Source organism: Lipophrys pholis (assembly GCF_963383615.2).
Source record: "Lipophrys pholis genome assembly, chromosome: 3".
Lineage (NCBI taxonomy): Eukaryota > Metazoa > Chordata > Actinopteri > Blenniiformes > Blenniidae > Lipophrys > Lipophrys pholis.
In genome coordinates this window covers 13,034,220-13,051,338 of record NC_137627.1, presented here as the reverse complement: position 1 = coordinate 13,051,338, position 17,119 = coordinate 13,034,220, and the positions used below count along the sequence as shown (strand labels likewise).

The following is a 17,119-nucleotide window of genomic DNA, read 5'->3' as shown; positions in this document are numbered from 1 at the left end:
GTAACAACGACAAATCAGGAGCTCGAGGAAACCCACGCCCGCACAAGAACAACATGACAACTCTACACAGAAAGCCTCTCCAAACTGAACCCAGACTTGAATCAGGGTTCGAGTCTGTGAGTTTGGAGTCCTGCCCACTGTAACACTGTGCGGTCAGTCAGTGATATAATATGACAGATATAATATCTCCGTCACTATCTCAGTCACTTTCAGTATTTTATATTCAAGAAGAAGCTGGGTTTATCAAACACTTACTAGAAGTATTCCCAATGTGATTTCCCAAGTAAAGTTCTTTATGAATCTTTTGTCTTTTTTTATAGGAATTACTTCTAATTCTACAAATCTAAATCATCATACTTTATGAGGATTGTTTTACTTGGCTGATAATTGAAGCAACAAGATGTTGCAAAGAGTAAAATGATTCACTTTATATGGATTTTCAAATATGTACTGCACAAATACAGAGTTGGTATGCCATTTTTTCTTAGTATTATGCTATAATTATCCAATACAAAAACAAAAGAAGACAAGCACTGAGGCTATTGACAAATTGTTTTTCGATCTAAAATACACAGTTATATAACATAACGTTTGAATCTAATTTGAATGAGAAGCGTTTTCATTATCGGGAAGGGGGTGGGGGGGAGTTGTTGTTTTGCCCTGCCCCAAAAGCCTTCATTTCATCAACGCTGCAAATGAATGCAGTGGAAATCATGCAAATGCGATGCCTCAGACCTCCACATAAAATAAGTGCTCCTGCGCAAATAAAGACAGACGGGTCTGAAGGAGAACAAATTATGGGGCATTTTCCTCGCACATACTTTCTCTGCAGTGTTTGCATAGTCGCCGGTTGTTTCTTTGCATTCTCTTTGTGCTTGTCTTCTTTTCCTCCCTCATCTTGTAAATTACAGAAAGATTTTCACCTGAATGAAATGCACAGACCTGGAGATGTGGTGCTGGGTGGACTGTTTGAGGTCCACTACACTTCCATCCTCCCCGAGAGGACGTTTACCTCCGAACCACAACAGCCCCGCTGCAGTGGGTAAGTACTGCACATGCAGCATCATCAGAGGGATGTGAAGATAATGTTCAGAACATGCATGGTGAGAAGTATAGTCATTGTGTTTGAATCTTTCTGAAATATGATGGAAATTTAAATTTCATGATCACTTAACAATGTTTTTAATTCATTTGAAGACGGTATATCATTCGCAGCACATTCAAATTCTACAGACACCCACCACAACCTACAGTGGCATTTTGCAATTTAGTGATTAATACTAATGTCTGTGTCTCAGTTTTGATATTTTAGGGTTCCGACATGCTATGACGATGGCCTTTGCTATTGATGAGATCAACAAGAACGTCAACCTGCTACCTAATGTGACTCTGGGATACAGCATCTACGATAATTGTGGTACACTTCTCATGGGACTCAGTGGAGCAATCTCACTCTCCAGTGGTCAGGAGGAGCAGTTTGTACTTGTTGAGGACTGTTCAGGGATCCCTCCTGTCATCGGGATTGTCGGTGATCACTATTCAACATTTTCTATTGCCATTTCCAATGTGCTGGGTTTATACAGGATGCCCATTGTAAGTTCAAATTTGAATCACTTCTAGCTATTGTAGTACAGCACTTGAATGTAACTCTGATTTTAACTTTAGTTCGTTGATGCTGCATCATGTAAATATCCTGATCCTTATTAGTTAGAACGTTGCATGTTTTGTTTGTGGTTTTTCTTCTAGGTGAGTTATTTTGCCACGTGCTCATGTCTGAGTGACCGGCAGAGATTTCCAACCTTCTTCCGAACAATCCCAAGTGATGCTTTCCAGGTGAAACACACTTAACCATACAACTGCAAAAGGCATTTGTCATAGGTCAAACAACAAGCTTGTCAAGACAAGGTGTTATTTGTGATTTGACTGGGATGTGCACATGACAATTAGTAGCAGCTGAAGTTAACTTTCTGCACATTAATCTCATATCACCATTGTGTCAGGTGCGTGCTATGATTCAGATTTTGAAGCATTTTGGCTGGACGTGGGTCGGCCTGCTGGTCAGTGACGATGATTACGGACTCCATGTTGCGCAGTCGTTTCAGTCGGACCTGCTGCAGTCTGGTGGAGGATGTCTGGCCTATTTAGAAGTTTTGCCGTGGGGCAGTGACCAGAATGAACTTCGGAGGATTGTGAAATTGATGAAAACATCAACAGCTCGTGTGGTCATTGTGTTCGCACATGAGATTCACATGATTGAGCTCATGGAAGAGGTGAGATATACAATACAAAACAATTTTAGGAAATGATGATCGTGATCAGCAACAAGATCATTTATCAGTTGATAATTGATGTGTATGTCTTTGGTGGTATAGTCATAAAACAAATTAGCCCATTAAACACTTTTCCCCCACATTTTTACATCCAACCTACTTTTAAAAGCATTGCTTCTCTGTGAACATAAAGTTGAATTGTGTGTTTTAAAACTACAAAGTGATTTTCCAACTGAGATTCAAAAGTAATTGTCTTTAACTGCACAGGTGGTTGACCAGAATGTAACCGGTCTGCAGTGGATTGCAAGCGAAGCCTTGGCATCAGCGACTGTGCTGCAGACGTCACGTCTGATGCCGTATTTGAGCGGCACACTGGGCATTGCCATCCGCCGAGGAGAAATACCAGGACTCAGAGAGTTCTTGTTAAAAATACATCCTGGCCAAAGAAGCACTCATGCGAATAACATGGTAATTCAAACTTTTACACTTGTACAATTAACTGATGCACACGACCACAAATTTGTTTGATTGATGTTATGTGAATTGTTGCCGCTGTTTTAGGTGAGACAGTTTTGGGAGTACACATTTCACTGTAGATTTGAACCCACTCCAGCTGGTTGGATGGAGACTGGTGGAGCTGTTTGCACTGGACTCGAAGATATGGGAAATGTGGATACTGAGTTTTTGGACCTTTCCAGCCTCAGACCTGAGTACAATGTTTACAAAGCTGTGTATGCTTTTGCATATGCCCTACACAGCGTGCTGCAGTGTAAACCAGGGAGAGGCCCTTTCAGTGGGAACAGCTGTGCCACACTGCAAACACTGGAGCCATGGCAGGTGTGATATCAGTTCATATCCTACCTCTATGGAAACATGCTGGGATTTATGTTGCACAGAATTATATGAATTAGACACTTACAATATGCAGTGTTAACATAGTTTGTGTTTCAAAGGTCCATACTGACTGATTAAACTAAAATAGATATACCAAACACTACCTGTATCTGAAGTCTAAAATAATTGTATGAGGGACAGAAATGTGTTTTATTTCAATAATTTTATAAATTCTGATACATGTTGGATTATCCATTCACAGCTTGCACATTATTTGGAAAAGGTTCATTTCACCACATCGTTCGGTGATGAAGTGTCATTTGACAACAATGGGGATGTCTTACCAATATATGATGTCATGAACTGGCTGTGGCTCCCTGATGGAAGAACTATAGTTCAAAATGTGGGTGAAGTTAAGAGGTCGGCCTCTGACGAAGAAGTACTCATACTCGAGGAAGAAAAAATCTTCTGGAACTTTGAATCCAAAAAGGTATTTTTGTTTGCGTTCAGACAACTCAGTTGTGTACATTAAAACTGGATGATGTATTTTTTGTGTTTTTCTTCACTATAGCCCCCTCGCTCAGTGTGCAGTGAGAGCTGTCCTCCAGGTACCCGCATGGCCAGAAAAAAAGGACAACCTGCATGTTGTTTTACCTGCATACTTTGTTCTGGGGGGAAAATCAGCAATGAAACCAGTGAGTGTTTCTATCTTCTTTTCTTTCTTTAGACTTATATAGTTTTTGTCTTCATTTTCTTCACCTGTTCCTCAGATTCTATGGAGTGCGTCAGTTGTCCAGAAGATTTCTGGTCCAGCCCCCAACGTGACCACTGTGTTCCGAAGAAAACAGAGTTCCTCTCTTATCATGAGCCTCTGGGTATCTGTCTCACGACGATCTCTCTGCTGGGCACATTTATCAGTGCTGTCGTTCTGGGGATCTTTACCTATCATCGCAGCACACCTATGGTGCGCGCAAATAATTCAGAACTGAGTTTCTTACTCTTGGTGTCACTTAAGTTGTGTTTTCTTTGCTCACTCCTTTTTATCGGACAACCCAGACTGTGGACATGCCAGCTGAGACACGCGGCCTTTGGGATCAGCTTTGTGCTTTGTGTCTCGTGTATCCTGGTTAAAACGATGGTGGTTCTGGCTGTGTTCAAGGCATCAAAGTCAAGAGGTCGAGCTATTGCTAAGTGGTTTGGTGCGATGCAACAGAGAGGAACAGTTCTGGTTCTCACTTCTATCCAAGCGGCAATCTGCACAGCTTGGCTCGTCTCCTCCTCACCATCCCCACATAAAAACACTGAATACCACAATGACAAGATAGTTTATGAGTGTGCTGTTGGATCTACCCTTGGTTTTGCAGTGTTACTGGGCTACATCGGTTTACTGGCCATCCTCAGTTTTCTTTTAGCATTTCTGGCAAGAAATCTTCCAGATAACTTTAATGAGGCCAAACTCATCACTTTCAGCATGTTGATCTTCTGTGCCGTGTGGGTGGCCTTTATTCCTGCTTATATCAACTCTCCAGGTAAATATGCAGATGCTGTGGAGGTATTTGCCATCCTGGCGTCTAGTTTTGGCCTCCTGGTGGCGCTGTTTGGACCAAAATGTCACTTAATCTTGATGAGACCAGAGAGGAACACAAAGAAGGCAATTATGGGTCGACTTGCGGCCAAATCCTGAAAAGATTGCGATTTCTTGTTCATGTGTATTACCTGGACAACTGGTATGCAATAAAACTCTCTCCATTTGATGATTTGTTATTTCTAATACCCAACTGAGGATCTCAGCAGACCACAGAAAAGTTACTTCATTTCTAATGAAAGAAATCTTTGTGACTACCACCATGTTACTGCCAGATGTGACCCAGCAGCGGGTCCTCCCACTGTAGACCATGCAAATCCTCCCCACTCCCTTCACATACCACATCAGAGACAACATCACACATGTAACTGAACACTGTCTGACAACTACAGTGTTTTACTAAGCAAATCGCATTCACGTGAACTCATTTTAGAAATGGGCCTATAAAAGAGACACACTCAAGAAGCAGACATTAGAGTCACCAAACTGTATATAGGTAGTTAGAACCTGTGTGTTTTGTTTTTGTTTTCATGGTAAATAAACATTATTTTTGAAATCATACTTGCCGTCTTATTAATGTGTACAAAGGTGAATAAAATGTTGACATGTTCTGTGTCAAGCACTCCAAAATCCTTCAAGCTTTACTCTTAATTTTGGTAATTAATTTAACTATTAATTCAACTTCCAAATAAATGGTTTAGTATATCTTATGAGACTGATATAACTAAATTGCTTATCATTTCCTATTTAATGGGTGGTGCCCCACAGGTACAGAATCTGATATAGATCAGATTTAATTTTTAATAAAATAATTCGTTTTTTCATCATTAATTATCATAGATAATTATTGATTATTATCAATAGCCAAACTTCCAAAACCCAATATACTGCTAATCCCTATGAGGTAACAAATCCCTACACAACTATGTTAACTTTTTCGACATATTGATGAACATCATCACCTTTCCTACAGTAAGTAATACACAGCTCTCACATGTAACAAGATTGCTGTGTGAAAAGACACAAATCCAGTGCATGATTGCACCAATTTGAAAGGTACACTAAAATGATTTGCAACCATTTTACACGGTTACATAGCCACTGCATGTATAAAGTGAACACAAAACACATTAAATAAAGAGCTGTTAGTGTTAATATTAGCTTTGAAAGAAGAAGCATTTTGCATCACTTGGTGGCCAAAAGTCATTGTGAATCGTCAAACTGGGCACAGATTTCGATTGACACAGATCATTGGGGGCCATAAGGGTATGACTTTTATGAAGAACTACAATGTGTTCCTCCGAGGACTGTTTTTAGGTAAGGGTAAGAGAATGAATGCGATAGGACCAAATTAAAAGCAATAAAACTCTACACGTACGGCCATGATAAGTAACCATGAGTACAAAGGTATAAACAATTATTACAAAATGACCATCATCCCCAAATCAAAAGCTCCAGGATATAGTTTAATAATTCCTAAATTTATCAACTGATTTGCTTCAATGTTATCAATGGCCCTGCCCCTACTTTTTCTTCTGCCCCAATGGGTAGCTTGTCAGATTAAGCGATATGACTTAATAAAAGGAGGCGGCGGAGTGATGAAACGTTACAGCGGAGCTCAGACGACCAGAAGTCATGTGGACTTTTTTACACACCAACTTACTTGTGTTCTTTTCTCTCTTTCTTTCTGCAGTGTCGTCCACTTTCTTTTCTTCTCCCTGTCAATTACAGGGACAGTTTCATCTAAGTGGGATGCACAAAGCTGGAGATGTGGTTTTTGGTGGGCTGTTTGAAGGTCACTTCTTTTCAGTCTTTCCTGACCTCTCTTTCACTTCAAAGCCACCACAACCGACCTGCCATGGGTGAGTACCCAGGATAAAGGCAGCCTGATGTTGATCGCATGTTACGCAATCTCTCTCTACGATTTTAAAATACTTGGTATTTTGTCTAGCTGGTGTACTGTTTGCATTTGTCTCTATTACATGTTGTAAAAACAGTTTTTTTTTTTTTGTTTTTTTTGGGTTTGTTAGTTTTGATGTTTTAGGATTCAGACAGGCCCAGACCATGGCTTTTGCCATTGATGAGATCAACAGAAACTCCAACCTGTTAGCAAACGTGACTCTGGGATACAGTCTGTATGATAACTGTGTCAAACTTGGCATTGGATTTCGTGCAGCGCTGACTTTGGCCAGCGGTCAGGATGAGCAAATCACATTAAATGAGACTTGTGTAGGAAGTCCTCCAGTCATAGGAATTGTGGGTGATTCATCTTCAACACGTTCTATCGCCATCTCCGCTGTGTTAGGTTTGTACAGAGTACCTATGGTAAGTTTACTCTTCAGCCGTCTAATAATTTCTTTGGATTTTTTATTTACGGTTTTAAGTTGTTGTTTTTTTTATCCTGATATTACAGTGTGTATTTTCCACAGGTGAGTTACTTTGCCACCTGCTCCTGCCTGAGTGACCGGCAAAAGTTTCCATCTTTCTTCAGGACCATCCCGAGTGATGCTTTCCAGGTGAAAAACAAAAACAGAAAAAAAGAAAAAAAAAACATATTGTTTTCTTCTGCAATTACAACCCAGATGGCAAACTAATGAAAACTAATTCACTGCTATTATACAGCCATTGTTATCTTAGAAGGCTGTGATACAATGATTAAACATGAACATTTAGCCTGTGCACTGAACTCTTCACAATGTTCTCTCTCATCCAGAAAAGGAGAAAACATAATTTTGCAGTTGTTTTTTTTTCCTACTGAACATGACAACACTTTGTACCGCACTACTCACATCCTCTATATAAGGATTGATTCTTGCACTCAATGTAGTATGTGTAATATTCCCACTTACCCTGTGCTGTAACTCTTCAATATTTTCTTTCAGGTGCGTGCTATGATTCAGATTTTGAAGCACTTTGGATGGACCTGGACTGGTCTGCTGGTCAGTGACGATGACTATGGACTCCACGCTGCTCGATCCTTCCAGTCTGACCTGGGTCCGAGCGGTGGAGGCTGTCTGGCCTACTTGGAAGTTTTGCCCTGGTCCAAGGATCCAGCTCAATTACAGAGGATTGTGGGTGTGATGAAGAAGTCAACAGCTCGTGTGGTCATCGTGTTTGCACATGAATCCAACATGATTAACCTTATGGAAGAGGTTCGGCTTGGAAAGAATTGCACTTCTTTTCTTGTAAAAAAAAAATATATATATATATATATATAGGCTATAAGCATTATTCAAAGAGATTAAAAAACGCATTCCTTTTCTTTACTATCAAATAAAAAATAACGAGGAAAAAAATAGGAGCGGAAAAGCTTTATTATCGTATATGTCACATAGGTGGTGAGGCAGCACGTAACAGGCCTTCAGTGGATGGCCAGCGAAGCCTGGACAGCAGCCACTGTGCTCCACACTCCTCAGTTCATGCCTTACCTGGGCGGCACTCTGGGCATTGCTATACGTCGAGGAGAAATACCTGGACTCAAGAACTTCCTGTTGCAAATACGTCCTGACCTGCATCATGACAACAGCTATGGAAATAGTATGGTGGGTGTGTATACTAATAATCTGCAATATGAAATAATAATGCAACCAGTTGATTTCTGCACATTACAGCAATTCAATGACTTTCTAATACATTTCAGGTGAATCAGTTTTGGGAATTCATGTTTCGGTGTAGGTTTGCGCCTCCTCCAGAAGGATTGGTGGAAGCTGGAGAAGCGATATGTACAGGAGAGGAAGATTTGGAAAATGTGAAGACAGAATTCCTGGACATATCAAACCTCAGACCGGAGTACAACGTGTACAAAGCTGTGTACGCTCTTGCGTACGCTCTTGATGATATGCTGCAGTGTGAGCCTGGAAGGGGGCCCTTCACAGGGCAGAGCTGCAGCAGTTTGCAAAGACTGGAGCCCTGGCAGGTGTGAACTCTCTTTACGCTCAGTCTGTTCATACATATAAACCACGTGTGGAGCACAATCATTTTCAGGCCAAAGAAAGAGAGCACTATCTTAAACTCTTCTATTAATACCAGAATTTAGATGGCAAACCCATAGCTTGCCTGTTTTGCACTCACATTTTGTATTTTTACTTTAATTTTTTCCTTGTTCTGATTTCAATAGCTTGTGTATTACTTGCAAAAGGTTAACTTCACGACACCGTTCGGTGATCAAGTGTCATTCGATGAGAATGGAGACGCTTTACCAGTGTATGACGTGATGAACTGGTTCAGGCTCCCTGACGGAGGAGCTGATGTTTTGACTGTAGGAGAGGTGAAGGGGTCAACCTCCAAAGAAGATGAACTTATACTTAATGAAGACAGCATCTTCTGGAATTTTGACTCAAATCAGGTTCGTTTCTATGTGAATTTACCTTTTTGATCCTCACCTTCCATCACATCCATCGTTTGTCATAGCAGAATTAACTATTTCAGGCTAAAGTGACTGCTAACTTCTGTCTCCCTCCAGCCTCCTCACTCAGTGTGCAGTGAGGACTGTCCTCCAGGGACACGCATGGTGAGAAAAAAGGGAACACCTGTGTGTTGTTTCGACTGTGTCCCGTGTTCTGGGGGAAAGATCAGCAATAAGACCAGTAGGTGTTTCTTCATCACTATGTTTTGTTTTATTTTATTTTATACAGCAGGTATTTCACTCTCTTTCTTCTATTTTCAGACTCTGTGGAGTGCATCAGTTGTCCCGAGGATTTCTGGTCCAGCCCCCAGCGTGACCACTGTGTTCCCAAGAAAACTGAGTTCCTCTCCTATCATGAACCTCTGGGAATCTGTCTGACTACTGCTTCACTGCTGGGCACATTTATCAGTGCTGTCGTTCTGGGGATCTTCATCCATTATCGAAAGACTCCCATTGTACGAGCCAACAATTCTGAGCTTAGTTTCCAGCTTTTATTGTCCCTTAAACTTTGCTTCCTGTGTTCGCTGTTATTCATCGGACGACCCAGACTGTGGACATGCCAGCTGAGACACGCAGCCTTTGGGATCAGCTTTGTGCTTTGTGTCTCGTGTATCCTGGTTAAAACTATGGTGGTTCTGGCTGTGTTTCGAGCATCAAAACCTGGAGGAGAAGCCAGTCTGAAGTGGTTTGGCGTTATCCAGCAGAGAGGAACAGTTCTGGTTCTCACTTCAATTCAAGCGGCAATCTGCACAGCTTGGCTCGTCTCTTCCTCACCATCCCCACATAAAAACACACAATACCACAATGACAAGATAGTTTTTGAATGTGTCGTTGGTTCCACAATAGGTTTTGCATTCTTACTGGGCTACATCGGCTTACTGGCCATCCTCAGTTTTTTGATTGCATTTCTGACAAGAAATCTTCCAGATAACTTTAACGAGGCCAAACTCATCACTTTCAGCATGTTGATCTTCTGTGCCGTGTGGGTGGCCTTTATTCCTGCTTACATCAGCTCACCAGGTAAATATGCAGATGCAGTGGAGGTCTTTGCCATCCTGGCGTCTAGTTTTGGCCTCTTGATGGCGCTGTTTGGACCAAAATGTTACATAATCCTGCTGAGACCAGAGAGGAACACAAAGAAAGCCATCATGGGTCGAGGTATTGGGTCATAGAAGAAATACCTATCTTAATTTGAACAAACATAATATAATGAGTCATGTTCAGATATATATATTCTTTATAGAATACAAAACTACACCAAAGAAAATATAAAAACAAATGGATTTCACTTATATAGCACACTTACACCACTTGAGCAGTCCCCAGAGGACTTTCCATTGTTAATCACATTCACCTATTCACACACACATTCACACACCAACGGATGTGGCGACCATGCACTGTGCTCAATCCATCCATTCAGAGCAGAATGAGGTTCAGCGTCTTGCTCAAGCACACTTCAACATAAGGACAATAGGGAAATGAACCTGCAGCCTACATATTGGGAGATGACCCGCTCTAGACCACAGTCATTCATAAGACATGATAAGCAGCAGGGAAATCAGATTACACAAGCATGATGATAATCTTTTGTTTTTCTAAATGTGACCACCTGCATCACATGTTTTTTGTTTGTTTGTCTGTTTGTTGTTGTTGTTTTTTTAACAGGATGAATTTAAAACACAAAGCACGTGGTACTTATATGTTTACAAATGCTTGAAAATCTAAATTTGCATTGTTATTCTCCAGAATGAAATGAAATCAATTTAATTTAGACATGGATGAATAACTTCATCAAAATTCATTCAGCATTTGTTACCCTTACTAGGCTTTTTAGAAAATGATTCACTGAAGCACAATTGTTTCCATATATTGAGAAAGTGCAAATTAGTGAAGCCTGCATGCAAATTATATTATAAACTCATTCCATGTGCATCAATAAAAAGGGGGATTTTTTTTTTACTGTGTTTACCTCTTTTCTATGTCTTAGTTATTTATACAAAATGTCTTTTTCTTAAACATAAACTAATAACTGACAAAATTATTAACTTTGCAGAATTCATGACCATCTGCTAGTATATTTATATTTAATGTGGCGAGTTTTTAAATTATTAAAGCTCTTTTCCATGCTGTGTTTATTTACATCTACAACAGTGACAGACGCTCAACAATACAACAGTAATGATATAGACAGTTGAACATGCTGACATTTCTAAAATAACGGATGTAGCTCTTTAGATTCACCAGTCTTCTATCACACCAAGAGAGCATTAAACTCGGAAGCCATGTTTGTTATGGGCTGTTTCCGCCATCTAGTGTTCATTTTGCAGAACTCTTTTCATGTGCGATAGAGATGTTAATGCATTTGGTCAATTTTATTTAGCACAGTTATAGCCATTTTTGAAATGCAGGGAAAATAAACATTCGGGTTGATTTGGGTTGTTTTATGCCAAGTGAATGTATATATATAAATGTCATGTACAATTAAATAAAAAGAAGTTACAAATTCAATCTTTTCTGATCGTGTTCATGCCAAGTTTACCTTTACGTAAAATCAAATTGTAATGAAACAAGTCAAGGCCCTGCCCCTACTTCTCCGGCATGTAAGATGAAGCGATGCTGCAAGTTAATAAAAGGAGGTGACGGCGCAACAAAGCTTTAATAACTGAGCTCAGGAAACCAGACGCCATGAGGACATTTTTACACGCTGACTCGTTTTCTCTCGTCTTGGTGTTGTCTAACTTTTGTTCTGCTGCCTCCACTTTGTATCCCCTCACCTGTCGATTACAGGAAAGGCTGCAGCAAAGTGGGATGCACAGGCCAGGAGATGTGGTCCTTGGTGGGTTGTTTGAAGCCCACTTTTATGCTGTCTTCCCTGACCTGTCCTTCACTTCAAAGCCGCCACAACCTAAATGTCATGGGTGAGTGTCAGAGGGAAGAAACAAACTGAAACCGGGCTCAAAACTAAACTCAAATGTGTTTGTGTCATAATTAAATATCACATAAATAATGTATATGTCCCTGTTATTGCCAACATCCTTACAATCCCTCTTTATATTATACAATTTCTGAATTCAGCTAGGTTTACAATGTACGTCATTTGTATCTGTTACATGTGCATTTCTTTTGCATGTTGTAAAAAAATGTTGTTTTTGTGTGTTAGATTTGATGTTGTAGGATTCAGACTGGCCCAGACCATGGCCTTTGCTATTGATGAGATCAACAGAAACTCCAACCTGTTACCCAACGTGACTCTGGGATACAGTCTGTACGATAACTGCATTCAACTCGCCATTGGATTCCGTGCAGCGCTGACGTTGGCCAACAGTCAAGATGAGCGAATCATACTGAATGAGACTTGTGTAGGAAGTCCTCCAGTCATCGGGATTGTGGGTGATACCACTTCGACAAATACTATTGCCATCTCGACCGCCTTAGGGTTGTACAGAATGCCTGTGGTGCGTTTTCTCAAAAGACTTGTTATGATAATTTTTTTTTTATAATAATTTTTGAGCCACTTGTGAACATAAAGCAGTGAATGGTCACCTGATAGTACAGTGTGTATCTTCCACAGGTGAGTTATTATGCCACCTGCTCCTGCCTGAGTGACCGGCAAAAATTTCCATCTTTCTTCAGGACTATCCCGAGTGATGCTTTCCAGGTGAAAATCTATGGAAAAAATAAAATAAAATCAAGGGGGGGGGTTAAGAAATTCAAGTATTATGAAACATGATGACAACCTGTGCTGCACTTGTCACTTTATCTTTGTTAAGATTGATAGTGTATTTGAATCAAAAAGGTTGAAATGTTTCTATCATTGTTGCTCACTGTGGAAGATGTGCACATAACTCTTCAATAACTCCTTTCAGGTGCGCGCTATGATTCAGATTTTGAAACACTTTGGATGGACCTGGACTGGTCTGCTGGTCAGTGACGATGACTATGGACTCCACGCCGCTCGATCCTTCCAGTCTGACCTGGGTCCGAGCGGTGGAGGCTGTCTGGCCTACTTGGAAGTTTTTCCATCGGGCAGAAACCCAGCTGAAATCCATAGGATTGTGGGTGTGATGAAGAAATCCACAGCTCGTGTGGTCATAGTTTTTATTCATGAGCGCTACATGATTCACCTCATGGAAGAGGTAGGGACTCAAATTCAACTCAGTTCATTCTTGTCGGCTGTATAAATAGAAACTGCTTTCATATACATTCCTAAACACAAAGACCACATAAACTGAATAATTTAGGCAAATAACATACAATATTATTTTACTATCTAAAACGTTTTTTGTTTTTTTTTAATTGATGAGTGAAAAAAAAGTGTTATTAGGAAGCATTTTTTAATGTATGATGTGATATCAATCTTCCGTCTTCCGTAACCTCCTGATGGCCCATTGGAGATATTGAAGGTTTATCTGATTTTGATTTTTAACTATGTGGTTTTATTATATGACACACAGGTGATGAGGCAAAATGTTACTGGCTTGCAGTGGATGGCCAGTGAAGCCTGGACAGCAACGGCAGCTTCGTTGCAGACCCCTCGCTTCATGCCTTACTTGGGCGGCACACTGGGCATTGCTATTCGTAGGGGAGAAATACCAGGACTCAAGGACTTCCTATTGCAAATACGTCCTGATCTACATTTCAACAACGGTCTTCAGAATAGTATGGTGGGTGTTTATTAGGTCCCCATCGTTATTCCAAGACATTCTTTAGCCTGTTTGTCATAGTTTGGGCTCTTTGGCTCCCATTTGTGGCCGGTAGTTGCAGTGGCCCAGACTGGGTGTCATGTGTCAATGGGAGAAACCTACTTATATAACATACAAGATACCAGTGTAGTTCACTTAAACCAATATTGTAATAACTATTCCTCTCGCCGCTTCTTTGATTGTGTCAGTACACCATCATGTGGTGTAAACCTGAATTACAAGCTTAAAGGAGCAGGGGCAGGTTGGATGACTTGCTGACTTGATTTTTCATCTCTTTTAGGTGAATCAGTTCTGGGAACTCACATTTCGGTGTAGGTTTGCGCCTCCTCCAGCAGGTTGGGTGGAAGCTGGTGGATCACTGTGCACAGGAGAGGAAGATTTAGAAAATGCAGAAAGTGAGCTCCGGGACATATCAAACCTCAGACCGGAGTACAACGTGTACAAAGCTGTGTACGCTCTTGCATACGCTCTTGATGATATGCTGCATTGTGAGCCTGGAAGAGGGCCTTTCACAGGGCACAGCTGCAGCAGTTTGCAAAGACTGGAGCCTTGGCAGGTGTGAAATGGCTTCACATTCTGCACATTTGCTATGTCTAAATCCTGATTTGAAGGGGAAAGGTCAAAGCCATCAAATCAAATGGGACAAGCAAAAAAACAAAGCATAAAAATCGAATATTCATTGGCTGTCGATTGTAATTTTTAAGTGGATACAACTTTTTAGATTCATTGAGTAAGGTTCAGTGCAGTCAGAAGAAAAAGTCTCACAATAAAGAAGGTAGTTGTTCCCATAATTTCATTCAAACAGAATTCTAATGAATATTTAATATCTATTCATCATCGTCATCATCATCATCATCATCATCATCATCATCACCATCATCATTTAGATTTTCATCTTGTGTAAAAATCTCAAAATATTAAGATATTTCACTTTTTCCTATTGTCAACCATTATTATCCAATTTAAATTAACAAAAGAGCTTCAAACATCTTTAATTGCATAAGTTATTAGTGACTGACAAAGCAATTGATTCTCAAACACATTTAATTTTTTTGGTTTGACCTAAAGAAGTGTCTGCTGCCAGTTTTAAAAATGCAACAAACTAAACTAAACTAAACTAAACTAAACTAAACTAACGTATAAAACATTGTGTATTTGTTGTTTTATGCACAGTTCAGCTCAGTCACTGTAATAAACTGTTTTTAATTTTAGTTTGTCTTCTTTTGATTCTTCCTCCGAAATTGACAGCTTGTTTATTACTTGGAAAAGGTCAACTTCACCACATCATTTGGTGATCAAGTATCATTTGATGAGAATGGAGATGTATTACCAACATATGATGTCATGAACTGGCTGTGGCTCCCTGATGGAGGAACTGAAGTTCAGACTGTGGGTGAAGTTAGGCAGTCGGCCTCCAGAGGGGATGAACTCATACTTGATGAAGACAAAATCTTCTGGAATTTTGAATTTAAAAAGGTTTCCTATGTTTTTGTATTTCTTTTTTTTCTCATTTAATTATAGCAGTTTGAAGAAGTCCCGTCAATAATGAAACAAAATTTCTAATTTCCAACAGCCTCCTCACTCAGTGTGCAGTGAGGACTGTCCTCCAGGGACACGCATGGTGAGAAAAAAGGGAAAACCTGTGTGTTGTTTCGACTGTGTCCCGTGTTCTGGGGGAAAGAGCAGCAATAAGACCAGTAGGTGTTTCTTCATCACTATGTTTTGTTTTATTTTATTTTATACAGCAGGTATTTCACTCTCTTTCTTCTATTTTCAGACTCTGTGGAGTGCATCAGTTGTCCCGAGGATTTCTGGTCCAGCCCCCAGCGTGACCACTGTGTTCCCAAGAAAACTGAGTTCCTCTCCTATCATGAACCTCTGGGAATCTGTCTGACTACTGCTTCATTGCTGGGCACATTTATCAGTGCTGTCGTTCTGGGGATCTTCATCCATTATCGAAAGACTCCCATTGTACGAGCCAACAATTCTGAGCTTAGTTTCCAGCTTTTATTGTCCCTTAAACTTTGCTTCCTGTGTTCACTGTTATTCATCGGACGACCCAGACTGTGGACATGCCAGCTGAGACACGCAGCCTTTGGGATCAGCTTTGTGCTTTGTGTCTCGTGTATCCTGGTTAAAACTATGGTGGTTCTGGCTGTGTTTCGAGCATCAAAACCTGGAGGAGAAGCCAGTCTGAAGTGGTTTGGTGTTATGCAGCAGAGAGGAACAGTTCTGGTTCTCACTTCAATTCAAGCGGCAATCTGCACAGCTTGGCTCGTCTCCTCCTCACCATCCCCACATAAAAACACACAATACCACAATGACAAGATAGTTTTTGAATGTGTTGTTGGTTCCACAATAGGTTTTGCAGTGTTACTGGGCTACATCGGTTTACTGGCCATCCTCAGTTTTCTTTTAGCATTTCTGGCAAGAAATCTTCCAGATAACTTTAACGAGGCCAAACTCATCACTTTCAGCATGTTGCTCTTCTGTGCCGTGTGGGTGGCCTTTGTTCCTGCTTACATCAACTCTCCAGGTAAATATGCAGATGCTGTGGAGGTATTTGCTATATTGGCTTCCAGTTTTGGCCTCCTGGTGGCGCTGTTTGGACCCAAGTGTTACATAATCCTGCTGAGACCAGAGAGGAACACAAAGAAGGCCATAATGGGTCGAGGTATCGAGTCATAAAATCTGATTTTGTTCAAATGGGACCGACTGTGTCTTTTGTGTCTGTTCAATGCAAAACTACAGACAGAACAACATATGAATGATAATAGCATCAAGTCAAGCTCATTCCAAAGAAATATTATAATAATAATAACACATTTTTTAATGTATGTAGATCATGTAGGTCAAAAAGGTCAGACTCATAAAATCCTCTGATTTTGTTTTATTATATTGATGGCTATAATACAAATTTTGCTGTAAATGACTGACTGGGAATTAATCACATTAAACTCCAGGTTTTTTCCATGTTGTCGCATGCACAACTCTCAATCGGTCATAACATTAGGACCAGAGATAGTAGCTACATTGATTATCTGTTTATGGTCTACCCTCTTGGTGGGGACAGTATATTAAGCAGCAAGTCAACCCACATGTCCAGTACCTCTGAAACTGCATTTGATATTTTGTTCAGGAAAACATTCTGCATCTGACACTGCAATCTGTGAGCCTCGAGTGGATATTGTGAGTGTATGACTGGAAGATACTGAGTGAAGAGGACCAGACCGACTGGGAGTTGCTCAACATGGCATTTGTGTTCAGAACTGGACTCACATTTATTTTCAGCCAGAAAGCTTTGCAAATATGTTTGGCC

At 40.4% G+C, this 17,119-nt stretch overlaps 3 protein-coding genes across 3 annotated transcripts; all 3 read left to right on the top strand.

Annotated features, from left to right (window-relative positions):
- Nucleotides 1-53: 53 nt before the first annotated feature.
- Nucleotides 54-4,788, top strand: LOC308107390 (extracellular calcium-sensing receptor-like; the record flags this gene model as incomplete). The annotated part of the gene is made up of 10 exons (XM_080459711.1): nucleotides 54-116; nucleotides 912-1,042; nucleotides 1,299-1,593; nucleotides 1,747-1,833; nucleotides 2,001-2,270; nucleotides 2,538-2,738; nucleotides 2,832-3,107; nucleotides 3,367-3,594; nucleotides 3,676-3,799; nucleotides 3,875-4,788. 10 exons carry the CDS (start codon nucleotides 54-56, stop codon nucleotides 4,786-4,788), a joined length of 2,589 nt encoding a protein of 862 aa, XP_080315837.1.
- A 1,596-nt stretch (nucleotides 4,789-6,384) lies between these two features.
- Nucleotides 6,385-10,266, top strand: LOC308107174 (extracellular calcium-sensing receptor-like; the record flags this gene model as incomplete). Its single annotated transcript, XM_080459338.1, has 9 exons — nucleotides 6,385-6,551; nucleotides 6,720-7,014; nucleotides 7,119-7,205; nucleotides 7,572-7,841; nucleotides 8,025-8,231; nucleotides 8,330-8,605; nucleotides 8,807-9,034; nucleotides 9,152-9,275; nucleotides 9,356-10,266. Exons 1-9 carry the CDS (start codon nucleotides 6,442-6,444, stop codon nucleotides 10,264-10,266), a joined length of 2,508 nt encoding a protein of 835 aa, XP_080315464.1. The 5' UTR covers nucleotides 6,385-6,441.
- A 1,639-nt stretch (nucleotides 10,267-11,905) lies between these two features.
- On the top strand, nucleotides 11,906-16,488 carry LOC308107389 (extracellular calcium-sensing receptor-like; the record flags this gene model as incomplete). Its single annotated transcript, XM_080459710.1, has 9 exons — nucleotides 11,906-12,015; nucleotides 12,258-12,552; nucleotides 12,669-12,755; nucleotides 12,964-13,233; nucleotides 13,552-13,761; nucleotides 14,081-14,356; nucleotides 15,049-15,276; nucleotides 15,374-15,497; nucleotides 15,578-16,488. The coding sequence occupies 9 exons, from the start codon at nucleotides 11,906-11,908 to the stop codon at nucleotides 16,486-16,488; spliced, it is 2,511 nt and encodes an 836-aa protein (XP_080315836.1).
- Between the last annotated feature and the right edge of the window lie 631 nt (nucleotides 16,489-17,119).